Source organism: Cygnus olor, chromosome 17 (genome assembly GCF_009769625.2).
Source record: "Cygnus olor isolate bCygOlo1 chromosome 17, bCygOlo1.pri.v2, whole genome shotgun sequence".
NCBI lineage: Eukaryota > Metazoa > Chordata > Aves > Anseriformes > Anatidae > Cygnus > Cygnus olor.
The window spans coordinates 1,634,461-1,662,122 of NC_049185.1; the positions used below are offsets into that span (position 1 = coordinate 1,634,461).

General features: G+C 41.1%; 1 protein-coding gene across 14 annotated transcripts in view; it reads right to left on the minus strand.

The window, feature by feature from the left end:
• Positions 1 to 27,662, minus strand: part of MTMR3 (myotubularin related protein 3) — an 84,461-nt gene that overhangs the window by 38,456 nt on the left and 18,343 nt on the right. For 6 of the 14 annotated variants that reach the window (XM_040577731.1, XM_040577737.1, XM_040577736.1 and 3 more), the window contains 6 exons: positions 15,234 to 15,314; positions 10,451 to 10,531; positions 9,973 to 10,062; positions 8,614 to 8,730; positions 5,507 to 5,539; positions 1,044 to 1,126 (listed from right to left, as the gene is read on the minus strand). In XM_040577731.1, coding sequence (XP_040433665.1) covers positions 1,044 to 1,126; positions 5,507 to 5,539; positions 8,614 to 8,730; positions 9,973 to 10,062; positions 10,451 to 10,453 — 326 coding nt within the window. In that variant the 5' untranslated portion in view covers positions 10,454 to 10,531; positions 15,234 to 15,314. Of the gene's footprint in view, positions 1 to 1,043; positions 1,127 to 5,506; positions 5,540 to 8,613; positions 8,731 to 9,972; positions 10,063 to 10,450; positions 10,532 to 15,233; positions 15,315 to 18,692; positions 18,713 to 26,477; positions 26,491 to 27,087; positions 27,217 to 27,662 lie in introns of those variants that run through there. The other 8 variants (XM_040577740.1, XM_040577738.1, XM_040577735.1 and 5 more) reach the window with 4 other exon arrangements.

Below are 27,662 nucleotides of genomic sequence, written 5' to 3' on the forward strand. Positions count from 1 at the left end.
CAAACTGCTTTGTTCAGGAAACATAACGTGCACATGTTCCAGTTTTGGGAACTTGAGCCCACACTTCATGATTTCCAGTGGTCATTTTCATCAAATCCTGATTCTCAGAACGGCAATTTTGATTGGAAGTTCATAAAAGAGGACATAAATACAAATAATTTGTATTCATTGTACAATTGAAGAGAATTAACAAATTAATGTAGATAGGAAGAGTGACTTTTTTAAATGTCAAGAGCTATAAGTTAAGAGGAAGTTAAATATTTAATTCAAATTAAACTAAATATTACTTCTAAAGTAAAATCAGACCTCATCAGAATACAGCATTTCAGGAAGCAGCTGGCCTGTTAAACATTCTGAGTGCTCAGATGTGACTGGAGCGCATTTCATTATACGAAAGGTACTGCCAGCAAACATTTAATCAAAAAGAAGTGTTCCTTTCTTGTTAATTAAAGTTTATAGATCAAAATTAATTTATCCAGCAGAAAAGTAGGAAATAGTGAAGTTCAGAGAACCCAGGGGCAGACACTGAAGAACGCCAAAGGACAGAAACATATTAACACTCCTTTCCACATGACAGCTACTTTGCTGTCCACCGAGGTGGGTTGCAGACCTGGCTTTACCTTATTCCCAGACTTTCTTTTTCCACAGGCTTCTTGTGTCTTAAGGATAGTCTCTGCACTCTGACAACAGCTAAAAACCCAAGGTGGCTGATGCTATCCTGTCTGATGGTTTCAGGTGCACAAGCCCATACCCTAAACCCCAACCTTCAACCCCAAATCTTAACACCTTTTTTCTAAGAAGCATGTGTTTCAGCTGTTTTACCTAGTTCTGTGTCTTATAACTAGTACTGCATTCATTGTAAATCAGGGAAAAAACAGTGAGACTAAGATTAACTTCCAAATAAAATGCATGCCATCTTAATCCCATCCTCTTTACAAAAATGGCCAGCTATGATACACAAAGACAGTCCTTAGAATGTCTCAGCTGTTCACAGCACGTGGAAGGCAAAGTCATAGCCCATTCAGCATTTGGCCTATTCATACCTTATAACCTTGCAGTCTTTGCAAGTCAAATGAAGTTGAAATATGTCACGGCACTCAACACTTTCTATAAGCTGCAATGGAACCTGCAATTAAAAAGATTATATGATTTAATTCCAAATGGCATTAACATTGTAATTTCTTGGCATATCTCATAAGGACTATGTGGAGACAGAAAAGAGAGAGAAAAGCAACAAAAACTACGTATAGCTACTTCAAAAGCTCTGAAGTATGGTACCACAGATCAGTAAAGTTGCTAGCTCCACTGCTGTATAGCCCAAGAACCTTAAGGGATCCCATGAAAACACCTGAGATTACAGATTAAATCAGGGAGAGGGCTGCAGCACTGGTAACATATGCAAAGGTAGAAAAAGCAGCAGAAACCCACAAGCTCCTCTCTCCTAGAAGCATCTTTCTCTTTCGTTGGTCCAAATTTAGAGGTTTAGGAAATGTAATTTTAGCTATTGGTGTTGAAAACAAAACACTATGTAAGATTCCCCCTTAACAGACTGCTGCAGATGCTTGTTATGTGGACATATTCCATATCTCTTCTTTGGGGAAAATCATTAGCCCTGTGTAGATTAATTCCTGTCATCAAAGCAGCTGTATTTAGAGTAATAAAGCTGAATCATTCAGTTTTAAAGGTGTAGTTATATGCACTTCTAATGTTTTATGGCATATGTAACTGGCAGAAGCTTGATCAGGCAAAACATGTAAGCACATGCAAGTACCTTTAAAGATGAGAAGCAAGAGACCACACAATGAAAATATTAGTTTCATTAATATTTTGGACTGTTACCCAAGGCAGGCAAATGTACATTGTGGTCTGAAATGAATAAGAGTTAGTATTCAAGTACCTCAGAAATAATTGCCTAAATTCCAAACACAGTTATAGAATTTAGCTAATATTTACAATAAACAGTGTAAAATTGTTTGAAATGTTTATTAGAGATTATATTGAACATTACACAAAGCAAGAAAAACTCTGCCACTGGGATCCCTCAGTACAACAAAGGCTATCAGATAAAACATTCAAATTCTCTTATCTTGTCATCAGTGGGGTACGATCCGTCAGTTTAGGTTCGGGCTTGGGGCTTACAAGATGGCTCTAAGACCCTGCTCTACCAGTGCCTTTCCACATGACTCTGGGCACAAGTCCTTGAAGATTACCTTCAGTCAAGGATCTGGGGTGTGGAGCCAAGACTGCTGCTTCTCAGGCATCACGACGCTTAACAAGTACCCGATTTGAGTGGAATGATCAAAGGAAATGGAATTAAAAACAGCAGACGGGGGAAAGAGATGCCTCAGAAACAAGAACCACACGAAAACTCATTCTGAGCATGAAGATGCCTAGAGAGCTAATGGTAAATGCTGGGCCCAAGAGAACAGTCATAATTCTGTCTCTTGGAGGCAGGCACACGGCTCGCGGCTGCACCTCAGCTATCCCTGCTCACCCAGAAGTCAGAGTCATCCTAAGAATGCTAAAGCCCAGGTAATTGCACAGAGCTTACAATCCCCAAAATACAATGGGCAGGTATTGTCTCAATACCCGAGCTTAATCCTCACCCTCTGGTCAGCCCCCAGCCACGCAGCAGCGCAGGACTCTCCCCGAGCCGGAGGAAGCACTAACCCTCAGCCCCACGGCCAGCTGGGCTGGACCAGGGAAGTTTTCCTCTGGTCCTTCTGTTGCAACCAGGCCGGTAAAGAACATCAAATTCAGGCACAAAGACACTAGATGAGATGGAGTCTGACTTGACAGCCCAGAAGTTAGGGTATTCAAGTAAAGCTGGAACTTGAATTCTGGTCTGTTTTCAGTCCCGTTACTGTTCTGAGATTGCCAACAATCTGATATCAATTCCATGGCCAGCAACATGAGCAGGCATCCTCTCGGATGCTAAAACTGACTGCAGAGCCACCCAGCTCTAGCAGAACAAGTGAGTGGTGAGAAGAGGTACGCTGAAGATGCTGATGGGCTTAGCCACTGATTTAACCAACTATTTAAATGCATTACAGACAAGCAGATCAGATGCACTGCTGGTGCTATAGCCTTTTTCTTTTAACCAGTAACTTCTTCCACTATTTCTCCTACTTGATTCTAGGCTGCAAGGCAGATAAAATTATTGTGATAGTTTTGTCTAATAATTTAAGGGACTGGACCAGACCTAACACTAGAGAATCCTCCATTCTCCCTTCCCGGCTGGACAGCCCCACAAACACCGATAAATTATTTAAAACTACCATTGACTCACATCGCACCAACGCAGAAAGTAAGATACATTCCCACTAGTAAATGAGTTGAGGCTCTAGAGGGCATCATTTTTAAGTCAAATGCTCCTTCACCTGTTAATATTCTTTTTCTCCGAGCCCTCTGTTACTGCATTCCTTCCAACGCACACTTCATTTAAGCGGTTCTTCACCTTGCAGTCTAGTTCCAGCTCCTCTTCCCCCATCTGCACCCTAACGACATTCTGACTATTCTTCTACTAAAGCATTATTTTTAATTTCCTTCTTTCAAAGTCATTCTTTGTTCTGCTCTCTTCCAATCTGCCCTGCGCTCAGCAGCCATTCTTTTCTCCCTTTACAATCTACACACGGCTCCCCATCTATTTCCTTAAAATTTGCTGTTTCTTTCTTTAGGGCAACCTTCACATCAGTCTTGTAAATTTTCTTTTCCGGTCATAAAAATCTATCCTCTGATCCTCTTCAATTTTCAATCTCCTTCCTGTCCATTACTCTTACTACCCCATAAAACTCTGTAAAATTATCTGCCTCCGTCCTCCCATTTTTCCCACTAATAACCTCCCGGTTTCATTGTTCTGTTTTTCAGGCTGAATCACACCGCGAGGCAGACACCCAGCGCTGTTAGTTTGCTCCTGAAAGAGCCATCAATTCTATTTGCAGGCACTTCCCCATTTAATAGTGTCTATCTGAATAAAGCAGTGGAGAAGCAATCATTTTTGCTTTTTATAAGAATAAACATGCACTGTTATCAAAGGCCAACCATATCGCAGTAGAATATTATGCTCTTGCACTATGCCTCTTGTCTCTTCTTAAAAAATATATATATATTTTTAAACAGCAACATTTTATGACTCCATTTTTTACCTTTTTGGAATTATTTTTTCTTTTAATTTTTAATTGCTGGAGCTGTCATCTCGCTGCAGTACAAGATACGTTCAGAGAAATATACCTCTGTAGTTAGAAAATGAAAGGTTATGTTTAAACCTGCTAAAAGGACCCATTGCATGGCTCAGTCCTCGACCACGGTGCCAAGTGGCATGCCGTGGACCACGCTCAGGCCGTTTCATGGCACATTTACTCTTGAAGGATCTAATTTGCTCTCTACCCTGCACACCACGTGGCCTCAGACTACTGGATGCCAGGTGGCACCCAGGGGTCATGAGCTGGAATTAGTACTTCCTTGTTGTTTTCCCAGTTCAGAGCCAGAAATAATGTTAATGTTCTGTTACATACTGGTTACTTCAACAGCACGAGGCCAAGGCTATGTGCTGTACATCCTGAAGCATGGTGTAAGATGGAACATGGAGGTACTGAAGCGGCAAGGTCAGCTCAGAAGGCCTTAAAGGACTCCTGTAGATGGAGGGAGTCAAATCCTTCCAGGTGCAATCTGGTTCATACAGCCTACAAGGAGTACCTGAAGCACATTTTGCTTTTAATTACGCCTACGTTACATTCGGGTTTTGCCTTGCAGGTAATTATTTAGTCCCTTTCTCTGCTTTCAGGATCAACACACATGCAACGTGAACAGTCAGACAACCAGGACCTGGGGACAACACTAAGCTATTGCTCAGCACAGATGACCCACAACTGTAATACTTATATAAGGCTGGGAAGAAACCAAATAAACCATTTTTCCACTAAGGGCCAAGGGAAAGCTCATGCTAAAACTCATTAGATCCTAAAGACTGAAAATCGTCCTCATCTTGCCAGTATGACTTTTTTTTTTTTTCCTCCTGTGTCCAAAATCTGCTATTTGAAAGAGGCTACATTCAAACCCAGGGTTTCATGGAATACACTAACATTTTAATTCCCCCATAAATGCAATTAGCTTACACAGAGAAAAATGGTTAGACAGAAATATCAGCTGCAAAGTTCAAAATTTTCTTAAGGAACGCCAATCAATAGAGATCAGCCTGGGAACCAAACTTGTTATGTGCACTGAGATATCACTGTTGAGTCTGCATTATAATCCCATGGATAAATACAAGGCAACACTTTTGAATGCCATAATCCCTCCAATTTATGCATGGTCTAAGGGATCTTTTGTTTTTGCATTTAAAACTCCACGTCCCTATTACTACTCAGATCTAGGAAATTATCCATGGAAAGGACTTATGCATACAACCCTTTTCTGCAGTGTTGCAAGGTGAGCATTATCAACATTTAAATGTATTTATTTTCAAGCACAGGTGCAGCAAGTGATCTAGCAACATTGTGCTACTTACTGAGGTTTCACAAGCATCGTTTGGACAGCCAGTCTATTGAATTGCAAACAAAAAGAGAACAGTGAGGTACAAAAACAAAGACTAGGAATCCATTTTTAACTGGATCCCATTTCTTTCATGCAGTTGTCCTTATTAAGGTACAAGTAGTTGGCGTGCATTCTGCTTTCCCTGGAGGTCCATTTCTACAGCTACGGCACAGGAATATTCCACCTCCTGCAAGAGGACGTGTCTCCCTAGACCAGCTGCACACCCAGCCACTGGGAACCGCTGGGAACAAACGCTTTTCACAAGTACTGCAATACAGATGCTTGCTAGCAATCTTCTTTCTTATACACAAACACCTCTCTCTGCTGGGGTGGGAAGGCTGTTACTACATCCGGCCTTAGGGTATTGATTTCTAGAAAAGTCACTGAAAATTAAGAAAAAACAAGTCTCTACAATTAGTAAACACATTTACATTTTTTAAAAGGCCTTCTCAAAGGCAGCCAGGTGTTTTCTGAATAGGTCTAACGATATAAAAATAGAAAAGAATTGAGATGAACGTGATCAAAAAGTACTCAGTGAAGATTTCATTTAGAAAATCACCGTTTGATCAACAATAACCAAAGTGATTATTATTCCAAACTTCAGCAATTTAAATATCATTTCTAATTACTACAAATACCTTTTTATCCTTACAAGTATTCCAAATCTTGTCTGCCTTGAATTCTAGTACTGGAGAGTTCACAGTAAGTTATTAGTGATGGTCAAATATGATTAGAGAAGAAGAATCTATATTCTACTCTACCTCCCACACTATCTAATTGAGTCTTTCTCACTAATGATGACATACAAAGCAAGACTAACAACCTCAGAGACATCAGACGGAGTTCTTACTCAGGCCTTACAAGGTCAGAACACTGCACATCAAAGTCAGTGAAGCAACACTAACATGGTAATATTGACAAAATTTTGTGCTTTCTTTCCTGAACTCAAACGAATAATATTTTATTTAAGAAAACATTAATTTTTGTTGCTGTTCATAAATATTAAATTGGCAACTCTTCAAAAATTATCCTCCAATAATCCTAAGGACAGACACAACAGTAAGTGCAGTACATTCATTAGTGCCTTAGCTAATAAAGTAATTCAGTCATTTCCTGGCATTCCCAAGGACAAACTCTTGATTTTTATAATTACGCTTGTTTCTCATGTCTTGGCTCTTTGTTTATAAATATTCAGTCCTTTCCACTGTCACTTCTACTTGCCAATTTCATACAACAGTTGGACTCTGAATTAAAAAATAAATAAGCTAACAGTAAAGACTATGGTAATAGTTTTATTGTAGCAGGCCTACTGGCAGAATTCAGCCTTAGAGTTCATGTTCATAACAAAGATAAGGACCCCTATAAAATGCACTCCTCATAATGAGTCTTCCCTTTGTTGCCAACAGTACGGAGGGATGCATCTGGCTGAGCTGCAGTTGAGACATCCCAGCACCTAGCTGACCCTTGGCTCCCATCCCCATGTGCACGTACAGATTAACTTTCAAGTCCCAAATCATAATCCAGGACTGACTATGGAATAAGAGGAGGAAAGTAAAGTTATGCTGCCTCTGCATATACACATACACTATCTCCTTTGTATGGTCAGCAGTGGAAGATAAGAGCCCTTAAATTTCCAATTAAATTATTGCCATCAGAAATTTCCTGCCATCGTTTTAAATAGTTGCCGTGTTCAGAAATAATACCTTTATTTGCTGAAAAAAATGCACCATCATGAATTCTAGTACTTTACGTGTGCTTTTTATATTATGCTGTATGCAGATGTTCACTAGCCAGCAGCTATGCCTATTCAGCCCATTATGGTGACAACTCACGAACTAAAAGAGCACTTTATGTGATTAATGATAACAATGACAGGCACGCAGAAGTCTGTAGGTAATAGAGCCATATGATTAGAGACAACGTAAAACAGTGAAGATTTAGTTTTAAACAATCAGTAAACAATGTTTTTATAGAATTAATAATTCGGCTCTGGCACAAAACAATAAAAGAACTATTTAAATTTAAGACAGATGTGGCATCAAAAGTTAAAACAGCTACGTGCACAGGAGATCTCACTGATGTTCCAGACCGCTGTGCTGCATGTGTCTCAGTCAAGTATGTGACAGCACCTGACAATTCTTACGTTTTGTTGCCCTTGCTTTTGTCCGCTTTAGAACAACACGCATCAGTTTTGGTGTTTTACATTTAACTCACCACTTTACAGCTCAGGATTCATGACTGACACCTTGCAATTCCCCACAACTAGCCAGAGGCAGGACTTGACTTGAAATAAGGAGACTGGTGAAAAACCCATCACCACGGGGGAAAAAACATGCTTAGATTGTTTGGATCTGTTTTGCTGGTTTTATTATAAATATTTACAAAAATACTTCTGTGCCATGTATAATGTCCTAATGAATTCTATATAGCTCACAGCTGGTACTGTAACTAGTAAGACTGCCATATGCCCATTATACCACTGTAAGGGACTACACAATGCCCATTTAATTTGTTTTTATATAAAATTTCTCTCTATGACCTTGAGTAGCTAATATGTAACAATTTTTAAGAACGGATGTAAAGCTCTATGAAGAAATGCACAGGCATCTGACAAGGAGGTAAAATTCACAGATCTCTTACGTTAGTGATTGCACCCAAACTATTCACCTTCAGGCATCAAACTTCAGTAGCTAAACTCTTCCAGATCCTCTTGGTGAAGCTTCTCTAAGCAAGCTATGAACCTAGCTTAGATGCTGCAAACAGCCCGTTGGAAGACCCTGGGCTTGTCTACTGACCATATACAGAGCTTAGGAGAACGTCTGGCAGACTTAGCCAGTTACAGAGGGACTATAAAGTTGATGTGAAGTATCCTTACCGAGCCTCATTTTCAGGGGTGCTGAGCCACCTTTTGATGTCTAAAACCACATCTGTTCTCTATGAAAAATGCGACTTGAGCATCACCATGAGATTTTCTATTACCACTAACCTTAAAAGGCAGGATCACTGTACTGTCACCTAATTCTTCTATTTGGATTGAATTCAAAATAGCTGTATTACTGTAGTAGCATGAATAACACTTACGTTCACAACAGACTCCTTGAATTTGATGTGAAGTCTGTAATTAGAAAGTGCAATGATGGCATCCTCTGCTCGTCCTACATACTCTGTACTCTCACCATGAAGTTCAATGAACGGGACCTTCAGAATGGCAAGAGAAATCTTTTAGAAAGCGTTTACCAAAACCACATACCTCCTATAAATACCTACTCAAGTACACAATAACAAAAGAACAAATTGAAACGGTGCTGAGAACTCAAACCTAGCTATTATTGCTAAGAAGGAATTGCAGCCTCTGTGTTATACAATCCCTCTTTTTCTCATAGTTTGCCTGAGTACAATGTGCTTGGTTAGTTATAACAGTGAATTTTTATTAAAAAAATGAGCAAAACATCTTCACATTTTGGCAAGCAGTCTGACCTCCTGATTTATGCTTTTGCTCCTTACTTAATGGAATGCATGGAATTTCCATAATGTTATTAAATTCATCCTAAAGTGAATCATGCATAACCTTCTACACTGTTGGTCCCTTCACCAAGCAAGCTCAGACAACCAGCTTAGACCTAACTGCTACACATTGGAAGTCAGTTGGACAAATCATACATTTTGACTTGTATTTCTTGCTGCAAACAAGAAAATGCATGACACACTACTGTTTTATAGGTTGGGAAGAAATTATGATTGCAATCTTACTATGTTGCACCTAAAAACTGCAACTGTTTAAATAAAAACAAGATTTAAACCCAATTTAGCTGAGCTGAGTGAAACATTTCTAAGGGCTCAACTTGAAACTAACCTGGTTTTGCAACGACTTAGTTTAAATCAATTTAAAATATTTTCTATTAAAATGAAATAAACTACCTCTTCAGTTGATATAAGGATGTCTACATGATTATATCACCTGAAATAAACTGATTTCAAAAGAAACTTTGGAAAAACAAAAGAAAACAACAAAAAAATCAATTTTGTGTAACGTAAGACTTCTGTCTTCTTTGTAACAAGGAGTAATGGTAGAACTTGAATAACAGTGTTAGGTGGGAAGTTTTTTGTTTGTTTTATTGAAACATGACATGTTCCAAACTACGTAGTAAAAACCTTCCTAGTGTTGGTAGACAAGGATTATTACTAGGTTCTCAGTTCAGGAATAAGCACTTGAAATTACGACATGGGTATATGGTTGTATTTTTCAGACACTGAGGTAACTCCTGCAACATACTGCACAAGCTCTGTCCTGTCCAAATGTACACGAGTCTTTGAACAGAAGGTGTTTCTCCAATTACTGTACTGACTCACAAATGAAAATTCTGCAGGAGAGACCGGAAAATACACAGCTCAACAAGTGACATCGTGATCTCTACTGGCAAGAAGCACTGTGGTGATTACCTGAAGGTTCTCATCCTCTCGGATAAGCTGCTTCCTGGGAAAAATCTGATTAGCCTGGATGCATTCAAGGCTGTGCTGAGTCTCTTCATCCTGAGAAACAAAGCTTGACAGTTAACTTTAGCACTGTCACTGCCTTCTTCACAACGTAGCAAGTTATCAATGACCAATGAAAAGTTCAAACAGGATGGACTGTTTAGAGAATTCAGATATCAGTAACTTACTGAAGTTACTAAACTTACAAAGACAAGCACTCAAACAACTAAATATATTAGAAACAGATCTTCCTGCAGCCTGGTTAATGAAGTTATAAAAAAGAATGCCTTGAATGAACATTAAGAAAAAAAAAAGCGTTAGCCTAGCTTAGTCTAACACTACACTTCAGGCTCAACAACTCACACACAAGCGTTAATTCACTAATGCTTTTTAGATTTTAGTCTATCCTGCTCTGTAAGAGTCTCTATAAAAGATTTTTGCTTACCATGACAGGCCCTGGACAGGAGGAGGAATCCTCGTCTTTACTTGCAGTATTTTGAGGCTCTTCTTCACTTTTTAATAAAATCTGAAAAAACAGAAAAGTATAGCCATGAAGACGAGTTCATTTCCTTTTGGCACATAAATACAAATGAACTTTTAAAAGATAAGAATTTAGCTATTAGAAAACCTCAAGCAAACAGTAATTATGAAAAGAGGAAATTCATATCAACTAATTCTCCTGCAAGACAAAATTATTTCAAAACGTGTCAGCCTCCTTCTATTCATACTGAAAAAAATATCTCTGAATGTACTGCTGGGACAGCACCAGTCTAAATGCAGCAGTTACACCATTCTGTTTATATCAATTAAATTAAAACGTGTTTATCTTTCTAGATCATCCTAAATTTCTCCCAAGCCATTTGCAGATGGTGATGCACAAATACATCGGTTATAAAAGCCAAGGGATCGTTGTGATCATTTATTCTGATCTCTAACACAGGCTGTCAGACTCTCCTTACTTAATTTTGTTTCAACTATGGCATATGAATTAGAATTCATACATGGATTCACATAAGGGTAGAATTCCTTGTTTTATGACTTACTTTTTACATCCATGGATGAATCAATCTGCTTATATTTTTGCACCTTTCCTTCCAAGAGCTCTGATCATCATGTACTAGCGCCTTGCTCTCACCACTATCTAGCCATTCCCCTGTCTTTTATCACCTGCAAATTTCCTGAAAATATTGCAGAGCATACAGTCCTGAAGTTTATGTAATTGACTCTGCTAGGAACTTGATGAATACAGGAGTTATAATTTGATTTTGAGATGTGTCTTTTATTTATTTTAGTGGAGATAGGTGTTTTTCTGTTTTGTTTTTGTTTTTGTTTGTTTGTTTTTAAGAATTAATACAGGTATTTCAGGGCTACTTACATCACATAGAAGATACAAAGTTAAACCTATCACTGAACACAGCACAAGCACACAGCAGGAAGCGCTGATGCACTACCCATTGCACACAGCGCTCCCGAGAGCAAAGGAGCAGCAGGTACACACCTTCTGAAACTAAACCAGCCTGGTGCGGAAAAAAGAACAATGAGAAGAAAGTGGTCTGACACCTCGGTTAAATAGGAAGTACGCCAACAAAGCGAGTGCCTTTATGTCCCCAGAGCAGGGAAGAAATGGCCTGCAAAGGCTGACACATGGGTCCAAAATCCCGCAGCGTGCAGAGGCATGTTTCTGAGCTGGAACAGGGCTATGGCATGATGCTAAGCCTGTATTATCTACTCCTTCAGCCATTATTTCTACTTCAGTAAATACAAACTCTAAATATAAACTCGAAACAAAGCAAACAGGTTCAGGCTAGACAGAAAAAACTGGAACTCCCGAGCCCCGCATTTTAAATGACTCCATGAAAACTATACGGCTCCGGGTCCTAATGAACAAACCCCAGGGTGGGTCCTGAGGGGAGTCCGTTAAACACCACGCTAATAAACAGCGAAATCCATTAAGCATTCCCTATAGTATAGGGCAAATAAAGCAGTATTATTATAGAAAATTTCAACAGCAAACACACTCCACAATAAAATATCAGAAGAGTTAAAAAAGATGAGAGATTATATCTAATAATAAATTTTAAAAGATTAACTATTCAGTCAACTGCAAAAGTTTGTTTGTCTTGGGCTTAAAAATGGTGAGCTTTTTACAACTACATATGGACCATAAAATTGCAGCCCTCGTATTCAAAACACGAGCTCATGCTCGATTCCAGCATGACGCAGTACTTTATGCATGTTGTACTCAGTTAAGCTTATCTTGTAAAAAAACATCTGCTCTTGACTTGAAGATACCAGGAAAGGAGGGGTTCAGCCGCTTTCATCTTCTAGCCCTCGGTTCTCACTCTGTGTTTCTCAGATTATGGGATGCACCACTGTCCTTGATCTGCAAGATGTTAAAAAAGAGCCTCGTGCTCAAGCAAATTTAAAATGATGGCTGGCTAAGCAACAGGTGCAGACTGGATTAACTTTGCAGTGTATCCTGCTATCGTGAAGACCAACGATTTAAGAGAAGGTTGGTTTAAAAAGGAAGATTTACACAAATCTCCTTCTCCAGCCTCACAATAATGATAAGCTTCCACACTCAATTGTCAGCTCTACAGCCACCAAAAGGACGATGAGGAGTTAGGGCACGTCCTCCTCAGAGGTGTTTCCCTAAACATCTCTGTCACCATTTCTGCAGGCTGCCAGAGGCTGGCTGTTGGCTTCTGCAGCCTTCTGCAGCCACCTACCTTAGCAAAGAAACACATAGCTAATTAAAAAGATAAGCTTCATTACAAATTTAAAGCATGCTTAGTAGCACTGATGAAGAGTTTTAGTAGGCATTGTGATGTAAACAAAACTGTTCTTTACACTTCGGTTTGATTAGATGCACTCGTTTCAAGAGTTTACTGTATAACCATGTACATGTCGACACTAGCTTATAAACAAACTCTTTAATACAGTCGTTATCCCAAAATCCAGCAGAGACTATTCAAATTACCACAGAGTAAGTTTCTTATTCTAATGACTGCACTCAGCTGCAAAACAACTTCTCCTATACTACCGTGGCTTATTACACGCATGAGTAGAATCATACCTTTTTAGGGGAATTTTGGGAAAGCCGTGTGGAAGAAAAATATGCTGGTTTCAGCTTTAATCAGGGTTATCAGATATAAACTGTGATATTGCCAAGATAAATGGTACAAGAACTTCTAAAACTGTTTCTAAGATGACTACGCATTCACGTTGCTACTAGGTATTAGTGTGATGCTTCATCAAGCTAACTGCTGTAGCACAAAAGTATTTATAAAAAAATTGCTGACAAAACCAGTAAGGAACATTGACTTTTTAGAATGAAGTTCAGTGATCTGATGGAAAATGAATATACCCAAAGAAATAACTCGTTTCCCATCACGTTAAAAAATACTGATCCCAGTAGTTCATGATCTCGTGATCACAGGACTGAGCACAAGGGAACGGAAATACAGCCCTGGGAGCAGGGACATGGACCACATGCGATTTTCAGTGGCAGCCCGCATTGACACTGGGTGAATTAATTCCGAAACCACACTTTCAATCTCAATTTCCTTCCATTACCAAAGCTTTCTAACCCATTTCTATCTATACACATAGCAAACTCTTCCAGGTTAGTCAAGTGAATAGAAGAACGATGATTGTAATCGCGTGACACCTAGAGCAAGGGGATTTCTGACCCTCATTTTGAGAGCCCTGCCCTCGAGGTGAGTGCGAGGACATTCTTCATATTGTAAACTCCAAGAAGCCACTCTGTTGAATTTTACACGTAATTAACACACCGTGCTACTTTCAAGGTCAGCTTCACATGAAATTAGATTTCTTCAGTCGGTTCATGCCAATCTCATGTTGACCCATCCCCTCTTTTGTTGATCAGTGGCAGAAGGGAATCAGAATTCCAGTTCTGTTTGACTGCAGCTGGCAAATGAGCAGCACTTCCATGACACTTAAAAGCACTTCCCAGAAATGAAATGGAAATGTTCAAATACAGCTTAGATTATAACTGACCAAGAAAACACCTTCATAAAAACCAGCCTCAAATTCAGGCTTGCACTTACACATAGGATCACATATAAATAGTAGACAGCTTATAAATAGTATAGTGAGACTTGTTTTTATTTTCAGAAATAACTTTTACGACTGCAGCCAAAAAGTTCATTATGGTATTGATTTTCAGTGCTGTCCTTTCAACTGTATTATACAGCTGTATAAAAAAAAGATTGGTGGTGTTAATTCTCCATCCTTATATTCTTCTTGAAAGGATAAATGCTTAGTAAAGCTTGTAACCTCAGACTATTCAGCCAGAATGGGAACATCTTAATTACCTCTCACTTAAGATGCACCTTCTGTTTTAAATTATGTACATAATTGAGACATAATAGCCATGTGTTTCCCAGCAATTCTAAACAAAAAAGAGGAAATAAAAAAGGATGACTTAAATTCACATATTTACATATAATTGGACCTATAAATTACAGCAAAGAAAAGAAAAATTGGAGGAAGAAGAAAAATGAAGTACCAATGCATTTAGCTTTCTTCCCATACCATCCCCTTCCAGCTACTGAATTCCATTTAGTTTAGTGATAATCAAATTGAGTTGCCCCTCAAACTCAAAACATAGCTGTTTACTTGCTGTGTCACAGTTGTCTTCTTAGTTTCAGACAGGAATCCAAGATTTTGACAAAGGAGCATTAGAAAACTTCAGCATGAAATATTCAAGAATGTGATCTGGCTTTAGCAAAAGATGCTTCTGTTACAAAGTGAAAACACTTCTTCCTTTTCACAGGAGGAAGGAAATTATTCTGAGATAAGGATAGATGCTTAGTTTGCCATGTTTCAATCCCTAACAGCAAGGTTTCCCCTCTTTCCTGGCACTGCGTGTAGAAATAACTGAATAGCTTTCAAAGGTATTTACTGGTGAAGTAGTTAAAAATATGGGCATTTACACATTATTCTGAAGAGGACAGACAAAGAATTGTTTGAAGATTTTCAGGAGAACTAGAAGAGTTGTATGGAAAGTACAGATATCTTGGTGTTTTGTTTTGTTTTTTCCTTAATTACAGGTTGCAAATACCAACTCAGTAAAATGTACTTATTTTTGTCTAACATCTTGGAAAATGCTTTAATTAATAAAACAATCAGTAATAATCAATAATAACTGTAGAGCCCATATTCAACAGGTAGCTTGTCTTATCAAAATAATACGATAAGCTTACCAAAATATGAGAGAGAATAAAACAGTCCTCTTTGTCCCAGAAAGTTTCAGACGATACTCTTCCAATATTTCACATTGGCAACTGCAAATAAAAAGACAGTTCTTTAAAACATGAACCTCCAATTGAAAAAACACTTTTTAAATAGCCAGACGCTTACTTGTACAAGAAACTCAGCTGCTATGGTGGTTTGTCCTAATTAAAGAGGAAAGTAAAAAGTACTAACTAGCATGCAAGTCATAACCCCTGAAGAGGGAATTCAGCAGGTACACACGCTCTGGCTAAGGCCTGATTTCTGGTAGGGAATGGTTCAGAAATCATAACCACCAAGCAAGTCAAGTATTTTTCAAAATTCCTTTGCACATGGAAATTAAAAACAAACAAACAACAAGAAACACACACAAGAAAACAAATTACTTGGCAATACGAAGTACTGAAAAGCTCTGCTGTAGAATATCCAACTGTTTTTGTACCAATTTTTTAAAGTGATTTTTAATTTTACACTAAAGTTAGTTTCCCCCCCCACAGTGGTTATTGTCTCAGTACTTTTGGACAAAGCTGCAAAAATGCCCCAGTGACCAGCAATGCTCACGATGCCATTTTTTACAAGCCCCATCTTTTTCACTTTCCAAGTGAATAGCTACTTTCAAAAAGTAAATTTAAGTATTCCATGGCAAATATGTATTTCCACCCCCCCCTAAAAAAAAAAAGTATTAAACATCTAATTTGCCTCATTCCTACACAGTCACTTCAGCAGGCATTCAAAGGGCTCTTCCATAGCATCGGAATGAGTGCTCAACAGCGTGAGTCACGCGGGATGCAGCATTCTCTACCAAAATACTCAAACCCTAAAATTAAAGTTCCAGACTAAAACCAACCATTCCTAAAGCATGCAAGCAGCCAAAATGATGGAATACCACTCCCTTGCATCCCAAAAACTTGTTCTTCACAATAACTTGGAAACTATTCCAACACCATGCTGCACGTGTATGTGCCTAGAAAGTCAAACTTTCAAACCCATACAATCCTGCTGCTAGAAATAGCTTCCTTGTACTCGGATGTGCCACAACTTGTGATAATTTTCACATCAAGGTCCATTTCCAAAATCCTTATTTTGCATTTATCACATTGTTGTTTGTGGTTTGCGACAGAAAAAGGATAAAAAGTTCTTTCAGTACCCAAAGAAGGGATACATAATTTTAGGACTGACGTAGTAAGAAGGGATAGTTACAGAGGACAAACTTAGACACATCGAGCAAAAGGAACTCTAACCTTTCAGGCATTTCAGCATGTGCTTTAGGGAAATCTCATGCATTAATCTAGCATTAAAGAAATGGTGCCATAATCTGCCTTCACAAAGAAAATATGAGGATATGCTGCAGATGACCACAGCTGTGGAAAAGTTGGTTGTCCATCATGAATTCCGATTTTATACAATAGTTTCTGAAAGCATCATTTGGTTACCTGCAAAAGAGGTCAAGTTTTTTTGTTTTGTTTTGTTTTTTTAAGTCTCCTGTAGCTCACAACCAGCAAGCTAAATTCCAGTCCCAAAAGCTTTGTGGCCTGATAATTAAACATGGCACACGAAGCAAAACGAACACCATTTCAGCTTGAGGTACCAGGTTGATCGTGCAACAAGTTCCACTGCTTGGCTGGACAAAGTCACCTTTGATGGGAATACTTAGCAAGCTTATTAAACAAACAAAAAAAAAGCTATGAAGGCAGACTACGCAACTCATGAATGTCTCTTCAGAGAAACTTCTCTGGCCACGTCCATGCTTTTAAAAAGGCAAGGCACATTTTTAGGGTAGCAGGATGTGGACTTATTTTGTGTGTTTTGGGTCCAAGCAAAAACCTTCACAAAATCTGCAACAAACTTTTTATTGAGTTTAATGATGTTTGGAAGAAACCACCGTGTCTCAAGAGCTTTGTAGAGAAGCTTTATAAACAGGAGAAACTGTTCCAATACCAGCGTTAATAATTCTGCTTTATTCCTGCCAGCATTCAGCAAACACTCCGTGGCGCGCTCGTTAGCATTCCTCTCGCAAGGCTGCTGCTCGCAGATAAGCACCTCAAACGTTATCGCTTCCTAAGTCAACAACATGTGCCAAAGTGAAAAAAGCGGGCTGTAGGAAGGAACCTCACCACCAAGTCACCACCAGCTCACAAACGCTAATTAGGGCAGGGAGGAGCAGGCCCAGGCACTGCTGTGTGACTGCCTCATTATCGTGGCTAAGCAAATCTAAGTTTGCCCCCCTGAAAAGGGAGCTGCAGCCCCCAGCTGCACGTCCCCACCCTCTGCACCGTGTTAGCTCGCTCCTCTGTCTGTCTGATCCACAACGGAAAGCAAAGGCTAGAAGATGGAAAAAGGAGCAGCTCCGCTTCCTTCAGTACACCCTACAAAGGCAAACGCGTCTAGTAACAGACCAGGCTTCCTACCAGCTTTCTTCTTAGGCTGCCACACGCGCTCACAGCTGGGTGGTTTGTTTGGGATATTTTGTTTAAGCACAGGCACGGGGGTGCTGAAGGACACACTAACCCTGTCCAATTTTAATTACGTAAGAAGCCATTCAGCTATATGGCTCTAGTGCTTAAGGTGATCTGAACAGCAACACCGACACCGAGCCTTTGCTTTGAACCAGCCTCCCAGGAGCCTTCTCTCTGTTGCCTGTTTCATAATGTTAGCCATCAGGCAAACGAAACAGGCGATGTGAACGCACAGGCCTTGCCTCCCTTGTCTTGTCTTGGAAGATGCTATGAAGAAGCAAAGAAAGGGAATGATAGAGCAATCGTGCTGTAGTGGTGAAAAACAAGAAATATAATTAAGGGGAAAAGATCTAAATAACAGTTGCCGAGCACTGCAAGATTTTCAAGTTGTAGATCGGCCGCCCCAGAGCTATTCCCAACTTACTGACCCTCCAGCAACCCCATCCAGCTCCAAAGCTGGCCCTGCTCGCAGCAGGGTGCTGGACTACCTGACCTCCACCGTCAGTTACACCACGAGTCTGCAACAGGGTTCTTCTGGACATTTATTTAAATGGAACAGTGGCAAACGGGTGTAAAAAAACCTCTTAAGTTTTAATAAATGCTTATTAAAGTCCAAAAAGCTGTTGCTTTGGTTTCTTCACCGAAAGGATGCATCCAGCAAGAACAGAAAAAGTATGACTTTATGTTCATAAAGCGAAACAAGAGAAGAGCTTTTGAAAAAAACAAATCCCAGTCTTCTCTTCTGGAAGCTGACAATTCTAAAGGTTTTTCTCCCTCCCCCTTTGCTGAAACATTGCATTTCTGCACTGGTTATGCCACACCATGTCACAACCGTAACATTATGCAAGGCTGGCTTCTGATTGAAAGTTCTCTATTTCTGTTTACAATTCTAATGCTTTGCAATGCTGCCGGTTCCCACATAACCTGGCTGTGCAATGACTCAGCCTCCTCTTGCACCACACATCTCCCACTTACCACTTCGTTGCCTTTTCGGTTGTTCCCTTTGCGCTTGCATTTTGTCTTAGATCGTTCTTCTCCTTCTTTTTCACGTTCTGCCTAGTGGATTTGAGCTTGCTTCCCGCTAAAACCGTTTTCACGCTGTTCTCAGAAGCACCTGCTCCTGTTCCCTAGCAGCGGCCTGCCGCCGGGGCGATGCGGGCATCTCGCAGCCGAGCCAAAGCCACGGAGCCGAGAGCGCCGGGACCCAACCGAGCGCAGCCACTCCTGAGGCTGGGTATCGCAAGGCTGCGACTTACAGAAAGCGTTAACACATGCCCAGAAGAGAAATGCCGGCCTTCAAGGAGGTACCTTCCAGTTATAAGGCCACGCGTCTTCTCTATCACACACTTTTCCGGATTAAGCTAAGTAACCAGTGCCAGGTTGGAGAGCAGTGGGATGTGATGAAAGACGGAAGCGATGGACGAATGAAGTAGAATGAAAGCAGTAAAAACACTGCCAAGACTGTGGCACCCTAATAGCTAACAGTAATTCAGAAAAAAATTGGCTTTGCATTAAGAAAGGCCCATTTTTCCCAACTGGATGGAAAGAATAAACATCAATAGACCCTTCGGTGGGACTACAGTATTCTCCATTAGGAGCAAGCGTTTCTGAATAATTAGTGCTGTATTATTCTTCACTGATCTCAAACCAACCTAGGCCAAAACACCGTGGCAAGCTTGAAATGAAAATCTGAAGACAGCTTTGCTTTGTCTTATAAAATTTCAGATTTGTCTTTGAATTCCTTTTCCATAAAGCCCTGAGATTCACATGGTGCAACTGTGTCCGCATATAAGCCAGGATGTAACTTACCTGTCACATCTTCTGATGAACCACCAAGAAGCCTAAAGCTCAATTAACAGCCTATTCTTATTTTCCTTTTCTTTCAGTTTTGTATTCCTTAATTTTACTTGCATGACAGGCAAGTAACATCTATCTAGAAGGACCAAACTGAAAAGAGATTCGCAAGGATGGACGTGGATCCAGTGGTCCTCACTCCAAAAGCTCACAGGACACAGAATCCTGACCTGGGGCCTGAGCTGGTGGGAACTGGAATAGTTTTGTGTAAAATTAAAGTAAAAATAAAGAAAGTAAAATTACATCAAAAAGTAACCGAAAAGTCGTCACCGTGACTTTTTGTGGCAATGATAGACTGGAAGCGATGACAAAAAGCAAGTGAGCAAGACTGAGTTCAGATGGCAAGAGTTTTCATTTGAAGTGGCAGAAGAGCGTGAGGGAGCAGCTCGCTCCTCGTGCTCCCCATTTTCCCAACAGCATCCTCACTGGCCACCTCCCGAGGCAGCTCTCCCTCCCTTTTTTCTTCCTTTCTAAAACAAAGGCTGCAAACAAAGAAGTGGAACTGGGAGAAGAGGCTGCTAATCAAAGCCCCAAAGGTTATATGCACCCTTCCCAACTCCTGTTCATCTTTCTCCCCACCTCTAAGAATGTTTTTCTTTCCCTCAATCCTTTCTGTACCCAGACGAACACCAAAGCAGAGGAAGCTACAGTTCTAGGAGAGTGGCATGACACAACACCCACCAAGGCATCCTTACAGGCTGTATTTCCCCAATTCCATGCAACACTAGAGAGTAATATACTACTACAAGCAATGCAAAAAGAAAGTTCTGGAAGTGGGATGAACTACGCCAGTTTGATTTGAAGACTCTTCATGAACGACTTGCAGCTCTGAAGATCTTGTCCCATTGAGCTACTTCAGGACACAGTACACGGAGCTACAGTTCCTGCGTGCGTACACTGACCTCACTTTCACTGTGCTTCGTCTGGCACAAAGCTTTTAAAACCTCTGTAACAAGAGACCACTCCATGCTTGTCATAAGACTTTATTTAAATACCAAATACCAGCTATGAATAAACATTTATTCCTGAAAGCACTGAGTAGGTGAAGTTATTACCAGGTGTCTGAGCCTCGGTCCTCCGGGGCTGCTCAGGGCCCCAGCACCAAGCAGATGCACAGCCAGGCCACGAGGAGCCTGGGCTCTTATCTGCACCTCGAGGCCACTTGCTCACTTATGGACTGGCATTTTAATCCACTAATTCATAATTAGGTCAAAACACCCTGCTCTGTCAGGCAAGCCATTTGGGTACGATGCACACACACCATCACCATCTTCACCCAGGAAGGAAAGGCCCTGGAGAGGCTCAGCGAGCGTTCAATGACTTACACGAGCCTGGAAGATGATCGTTTCAGCCCAAGTTCTGGCACTCGCTAAATCTCCCCCCGCCCCTTTTCAAGTGTGACAGTTTTATTTGTTCATATATGTGTATATATATATATATATATATATTTTAAAAAGGACTATGTTCAGCTCTCTGAAGCAGGTTGAGCAGTGAAAAAGAAAAGGGTACTGATGCCACGGGTCTCCCCAAAGCGCTCCTCTTCCTTGCCTTACACAAACTCTGACATCTCAGCCCCTTCAGGACTTCATCCTATCCGCAGGCACAAACCAACGCAGAAAGGAGTCCAGAGGGCCAGACAAGGATGTGGTCCAAAAAATACCAGGTTTAGCACTACTCTACACCATTGTGCTTCCGGACCAGATGCTGATAAAAAGCAAAGCCCGTAGCAACTGCAGGGCAGTTGTGGGAGTTTAGGCAGCTCAAGGATCACTTTAATTCCTGCAGGAGTGGTGACACTTTCTTCCCAAAACTAGTCACTTAACTTCCTCATCTCTTAAGCTGTTATTCACGTAGCCCTCAAAGCACCAAGCAGGTTGCTTAACTAGCAGAGCTTACAGTTCAAAGACACTCAGAAGACCCCACGTGCATTAGAGCTGTTAAGCAAAAAGCTCCTCCGTCCCAGCAGGAACTGAAGCTGTCTCTGGCTGTAACGCGCAGCAGTGACACCTGGGCAGCAGCGACCACCTCAGAACTAAGGGTTAGTGTCTCCCAAGCAGCCACGGCAGGGGATGAGTATGTTGGACTACAGCATTAGCACTGTTTCTTCGTGGTATAGAAATAGTAAGTTAAATCAACACAGGAAAAGCTAAGTTCAAGTAATTCTTTATTAGCACCTGCAAAACAAGGCTGATTAACACAATTGAACCAAGTAATCATACTCAAAGAGCTAACCTAGGTAGAGAGCCAGCTTTATTTAATCAAAAGACCCTTTCATATGAACTGACCACCTCAAATCACATTTCAGGAGTTATTCAAAGATCAGGTTTGCTTTTCCAGGACCACAAGGAGCTGTTTGCTAGAAAGCAGTCCAAATACTTGTTTGCGCATCACCCACAAGGCTCACTATTCAGCCACTTTCTGTGGAGGTACAGTAAGGCAGACGTCAAGTGCTGAAGAAATAAAGCCACGTATGCTTGTGTGCAACACCAGAAAAAGCTGAGCAAGGGAATGCTAGCGGCTCAAGTGTAAGGCCTTCTCTGCTAGCTGGCATTTCCATAGCTAGCTTCAGTTTAAAGCCAGACACATGATTTACCGGAACAGGTCCCTGTTCTCCTTACGTTTGAGCTGCTAACCTCCTCCCGATCAGCACAAACAGCTTATCACAGCAATCCACTGCCAGTTTCAACTTCCCTGAACTTTCAGCGCTGTGCTCTGGTAAGAGCCCAGCTTTGTGCAGAGGGAGAGCAGGCTTGCACTAGCACTGCCCTTCAGCTGCGCACAGAAGCGCAGAACTGAGGCTCCCTACGTGCATTAAGAGGGACACAGAGCTCAGATGCCTTCCCTAATTAAGGAGGCTTCCTATATTTAGATCTTAAGGGACAAACAAACTGGTTTGACTAACCCAGCAGCACACTGCCTCGGAGAAACCTGCTGCTCCATGTCCTTTCTTTGGTCAGCTGATTCAATTCAGTAAAGCCACGAGAAAAAAAAAATAGCAAACAACTTTCCTTGTATCATTAAACAGCTTCAATATCTTCCAAATATTAAGACAGCTCGTTCCACCTCTTTCCATTCACGGAAAGCCACAGTGACTGTCAGAAGCAGGAAGCGTATCTGGCAAAGTGCTGCTTCGTGTTTGCAAATAGCACTCAGCTAAGGCCTGGGGACGGGACTGAAGTAAAAGGCAAGCAGAGGGGGGGGTCAGCATTCAACAGGTCCTACAAATAAATGCAGAAAAAGGACAGAGACTGCTGCACACCAAACGTGAGGAGCTGTGAACAGTCGAGGCTGTATCTCACTTGAGAGACTAACCTAACAGCAAGGATTTAACCAGCATTTGTACTTCTGACTGGGGAGGCACGGGGCAAAATAACCAGTCTCGCATCTCTTAAGACAGCCTAGAGAACTGAAGCAAGTCTTAACGTGCTTCAGTTCCTGTAACCAGTTCTGAAGGTTAGTTACATGCACTGAGCGTCTGGTATTACGTACAGAGGTCTTCAGGCAGGGTCATTTTGTCAAATCAAACCTCAGTCCTCTGAAGGCACGAGAGCGGTGTTTTAGAACAGATTGCCTTTTTTCTTCCAGTCCCAGTAACCCTCTAGCTACTGAACGGAGGCAGTACGCTCTGCGACCATCCTACTCAAATCCTCAACATGTCAAAACAAAGAAATGCAGCTTCTAAAGTCATGTGCACAGACCAGCCAGGGAGGCTGGGTTCGGTCATGACAACACCCTAAAAATCTCTTCTTCTTATCACAGCTTTCATAGTATGGCAAGTCCACAAGCTTATTAGTTCACGCCGAATTTGCAGGAATGTTCAGAGCCAAGAAAAAATTTACTTGGATTAACAAAATGTTTACTCTAAAAAAAACTAAACAGAATGAAACCAAAGTTAAATATATTTAGGCACTCCAGAGAGGCACCGAAGGATTTAAGGCACATATGTACAAAATCCTATGCTTCAGTTAAGAGTTGAAATTAAGTTCTGCCACAGAACTCTGCTACCGGGCAAGCTTTGACACATCCCCAGTCGATATTTACCCGTCAGGCTCTCACTCCCTCCCTGCTCCATGTTTCAAGTTAAAAACCAATTAACCTAGATGTTCAAGCTTCCTTAAGAGGGCAGGAGCAGGAATCTGCGTTATTTGGAAAAGGACTCAATCCCATATGGTAACTACAGCCCCTTACAAATCGGCATTTCAATGGCTACGTCAACCAACAGGAAAGAGTTTCTCTATAGAAACTAAAGATTTAAGTCAGGTTTTCCTACCTGCTCACTTAGATCAATGTTATGTTCTGTAAAGTTGATTTTTTTGTTTGTTTGTTTGTTTTAAACTAGAAACAGATATGGCCCCAGTATGGTATTTTACACTAAGGGCCCTTTAAAAAAAAGGCATGGCAAATTAGTAACACAGGATAATGTGTGCTTGTACGCAAGTATTCCTCCAACTCATCACTAGAAGCACAGTGTCTGCAGCAACCTTTTTTTCTAGTGTTGAGTTGTTGTAGGAACGTATTTGTCTGTATATACAGTCATTTACACCCCGGGGAACTCCGATGGGAATATCCAGAACACTTCTCCCCAAAACTTGACTTAGTATGGATTCATCCAAGCCAAACAAACCCTGGCTTCTCACTTGTTTTCCCTGGAGAAACTCATTCTTACTGGCAGATACACTGAACTCTGAGAAGGCTGAGCAGGAAGAACACTAACAATAACAAGACATTTTTAAGTGTTTTATCCTTAAAAGAACATTCACTCCTTCCTAATGTGACTCAAAGCAAACCTAGTTAACTAAGAAAGGCTTGCTTGTAATTAAGAGAGAAGCCATCAATTTAAGGAAACAAAAAGCTTGGGCTCTTCAGCATGTTACCTGAGTAGAACACATCCACACATCTTCCCCACAGGCATCACAGAAGTTCAACAGGTAATTCTGTTACTGATGCATCAGGGAGGAATTTTCATTTTAAATATGGTTCAATCCCCGACTCACTTCTGTGAGCTGATTGTCCCCCTGTACTCAGCTCTGGTGAGGCTGCGCCTCGAGTACTGTGTTCAGTTTTGGACCCCTCACTACAAGAAGGACATCAAGGTGCTGGAGCATGTCCAGAGAAGGGCTGCGAAGCTGGTGAGGGGTCTGGAGGACAAGTCTCATGGGGAGTGGCTGAGGGAGCTGGGGTTGTTTAACTTGAAAGCTCAGGGGAGACCTTACTATACTTTACAATGACCTTAAGGGAGGCTGTAGCGAGGTGGGGATCAGGCTCTTCTCCCAAGCACCAAGTGATAAGATGAGGGGAAATGGCCTCAAGCTGCGCCAGGGGAGGTTTAGGTGGGATATTAGGAGAAAATTCTTTACTGACAGGGTTGTGTGGCATTGGAATAGGCTGCCCAGGGAAGTGGTTTGGTTGCCATCTCTAGAGGTCTTCAAGAAATGTGTAGATGTAGAACTTTGTAGCACGGTTTAGTGGTGCTCATCAGTACTAGGCTACAGGCCGGGCTAGATGATCTCCGAGGGCTTTTCCAACCTGAATGATTCCATAAAGCCTTCCTTCTGAAAGGCTCCGATTCAACACCAGAGGTCTGTGCTGCTGACAGTCACAGGAACAAGGTTCAACATTCAATTACAAAAAAGCAGAAGTTAATTCTGCCCCTACAAGCCCAGTGGGGGAGCATGAAGAACCAGGATAGATGCACACAAGTAGTTTTATGGATTAAGTGGGACACGCGGACATTGCTGAGTCCAAGCCATTATTTGACACAGTCCCAATTAGATCAAGTGGATCACAGACTCGTCCAGCCAAGGTTTGAGCATCTCCAAGAACTCCTCCAGAAAACCTGTTCCATATCAAAGTTGGAATCTTTAGAAAATTTTAAGTGAGGAAAAATACTCAAAGATAAATGAAGCCTTCACACCGAGCAGATAGGAAAAACAAGGATAGGAACAATGTTCACAACACTCAAGCCTACTTCACTTTTATTTCAAACATTTCAGGATGTTATACATTTGGTATAATACACAACTCTAGATGTGAAATCAACTTCTAGAAGCAAATCCTCAGAGTTGTGATGAAAAGCATTTGACATTTAGATAAATAACAGCTCACCGTAAGATCCAGCTCAGCATCCAGGCCTTATTTTTGCAAGAGCTTGCATACGATTTTGTACATCTAGATTCAAATGCCGAAAAATATATATAACTAAACTGCCTTACCTGGGTGAAAGATTACATCCTTATGTAGCAAAGCTTACTTGACAAGCTTAAGCTGATCTGCGAAGCAAATGATAAGAAAATTCCATGGTATGTTTTAATAGCAGTACCATATCTGTGTCATAAGCTGGGAAATAAAATCTCTCTGCATCACTTTCAGGCCCAGCTGACAGAACTGTCCTGAGAGTAGTCTTTGGCTGGCAGAGGTTTCCAGAATAACCAGTGAAATCTGTGAAGCAGCACTTAGAGCTGCTGCAAATTATGCTCAGTCTGAACAATTCACAACTTGACATGAAGATAATCTTTTTTTTTCCAGTTACCATTAACATGAGTGCTAAAACCAGATCTCCCAAAAAAAAAAAAAAAGGCCAGTATTTCTTCTTCCCACTATTTCACATACAACAGCTTGAGAAGTCCAAGCACTGGCGTGTAAATGCTGCTGCAAGGAAAGAGATCCTTGACAGGACAGGCATGCTTTGGTGATGGATTTTTGGACTAGGAATTAAGGTTGTTACAGGTAGTTGCACAATAAAGTAAATAAGGGACGCAAGGCTGACAGAAGAGATCCACACACTAATTCTCCTACTCTCAGGCGATTCTCACGCTATATTTAGTGTTGATACAGTGCCACCTTGGATATTGTTTGCAGTTCTGGGCTCCACAATACAAGAAGGATGTTAAGGTCCTTGAAAACAACCAGAGGAGGGCAATGAAGCTGGTAAAAGGGCTGGAAGGCATGTCCTATGACAAAGGCTGAGGACACTTGTGCTGTCTGGGCTGGAGAAGAGAAGGCTCAGAGGCAGCCTCATTGCTCTCTACAACTTCCTGAGGAAGAAGAGCCCTGCATTCTCTGAACACAGACTTTTATTTTATTATATGCATTTTACTAACCCTTGTAGTCAGCACGGTATTCTGAATAAAGTCACTTTTCCACACTGCTCAATTTACAGCACATCTCCTGGCAAAGCTCCATGGTGCTCACCACGTTTTAAGTAATTTCACGCTGTCCCATACAGTTAGGTAGCGCTACTGCACTTAAAAGGCTGAAAACTAAGCATGGTAAGAATTCAAGGTATCAGAAAGGTTTTGTTTCAGTACCCAAAATAGATGTCTGAAGTCTAGTTTTTCCAAGGTTTCCATGTTCTATACTACTCTGCTCTGTACTCAGGGAATCCAGCTCCACTAGCTGGGGGAGTTGGAGTTGCAGGGATGAGCGCTCAGGCCTGGAGATGTACACCCAGCACCAAAAGCTTAACTACACATGCTGAAAAATAGCATAACTACTGTAAAAGTTTCCAGTAACTTACCACCCGGCGCCACGATCCAAAGCAGGGCAGGGACACATCTAAATCTCCAGGATGGCAGCCACCTGACTCACCAGACCACCACCTAGCTGCTCTTCCCAGATGAAGTTGCTACTCCCTCATCCACTGCTTCTACAAAAACCAGACAAGTTAAGATGTTACTGGGCTGCCTGGCAGTTCTGGATATTTTCGGATGTACGAGACCTTCGCAGTCTCTCCTCAGAGATCTGTTATTACCTGTGTGGATAAACTACTGATGCTGGTGCACGCTGACACTTGAGGGACCAGATAGGCATTTGAATATTCCAGTCAGCATTCCTCCCACCAACAGCTTAATCTGATTATATTAGTTTATTGGCTCAATTGTACAGTAATTGTATAAACCTCTTTCGGATAGACGAACTTCTTGGCAAGCCTTAAGAATTAAACAGTGCTCACATTTGGTATAGGAGCTTGAACAACAGCCACAGCCATTCATTACGAAGCTCAGGTCATCCAGGACTTGCGTTAGAGCTAAAATGAGCCAGGTGGCCGATCCTCACAGCCCCCTTTAAAACACTCAGCCCTAAAGCTAGGGG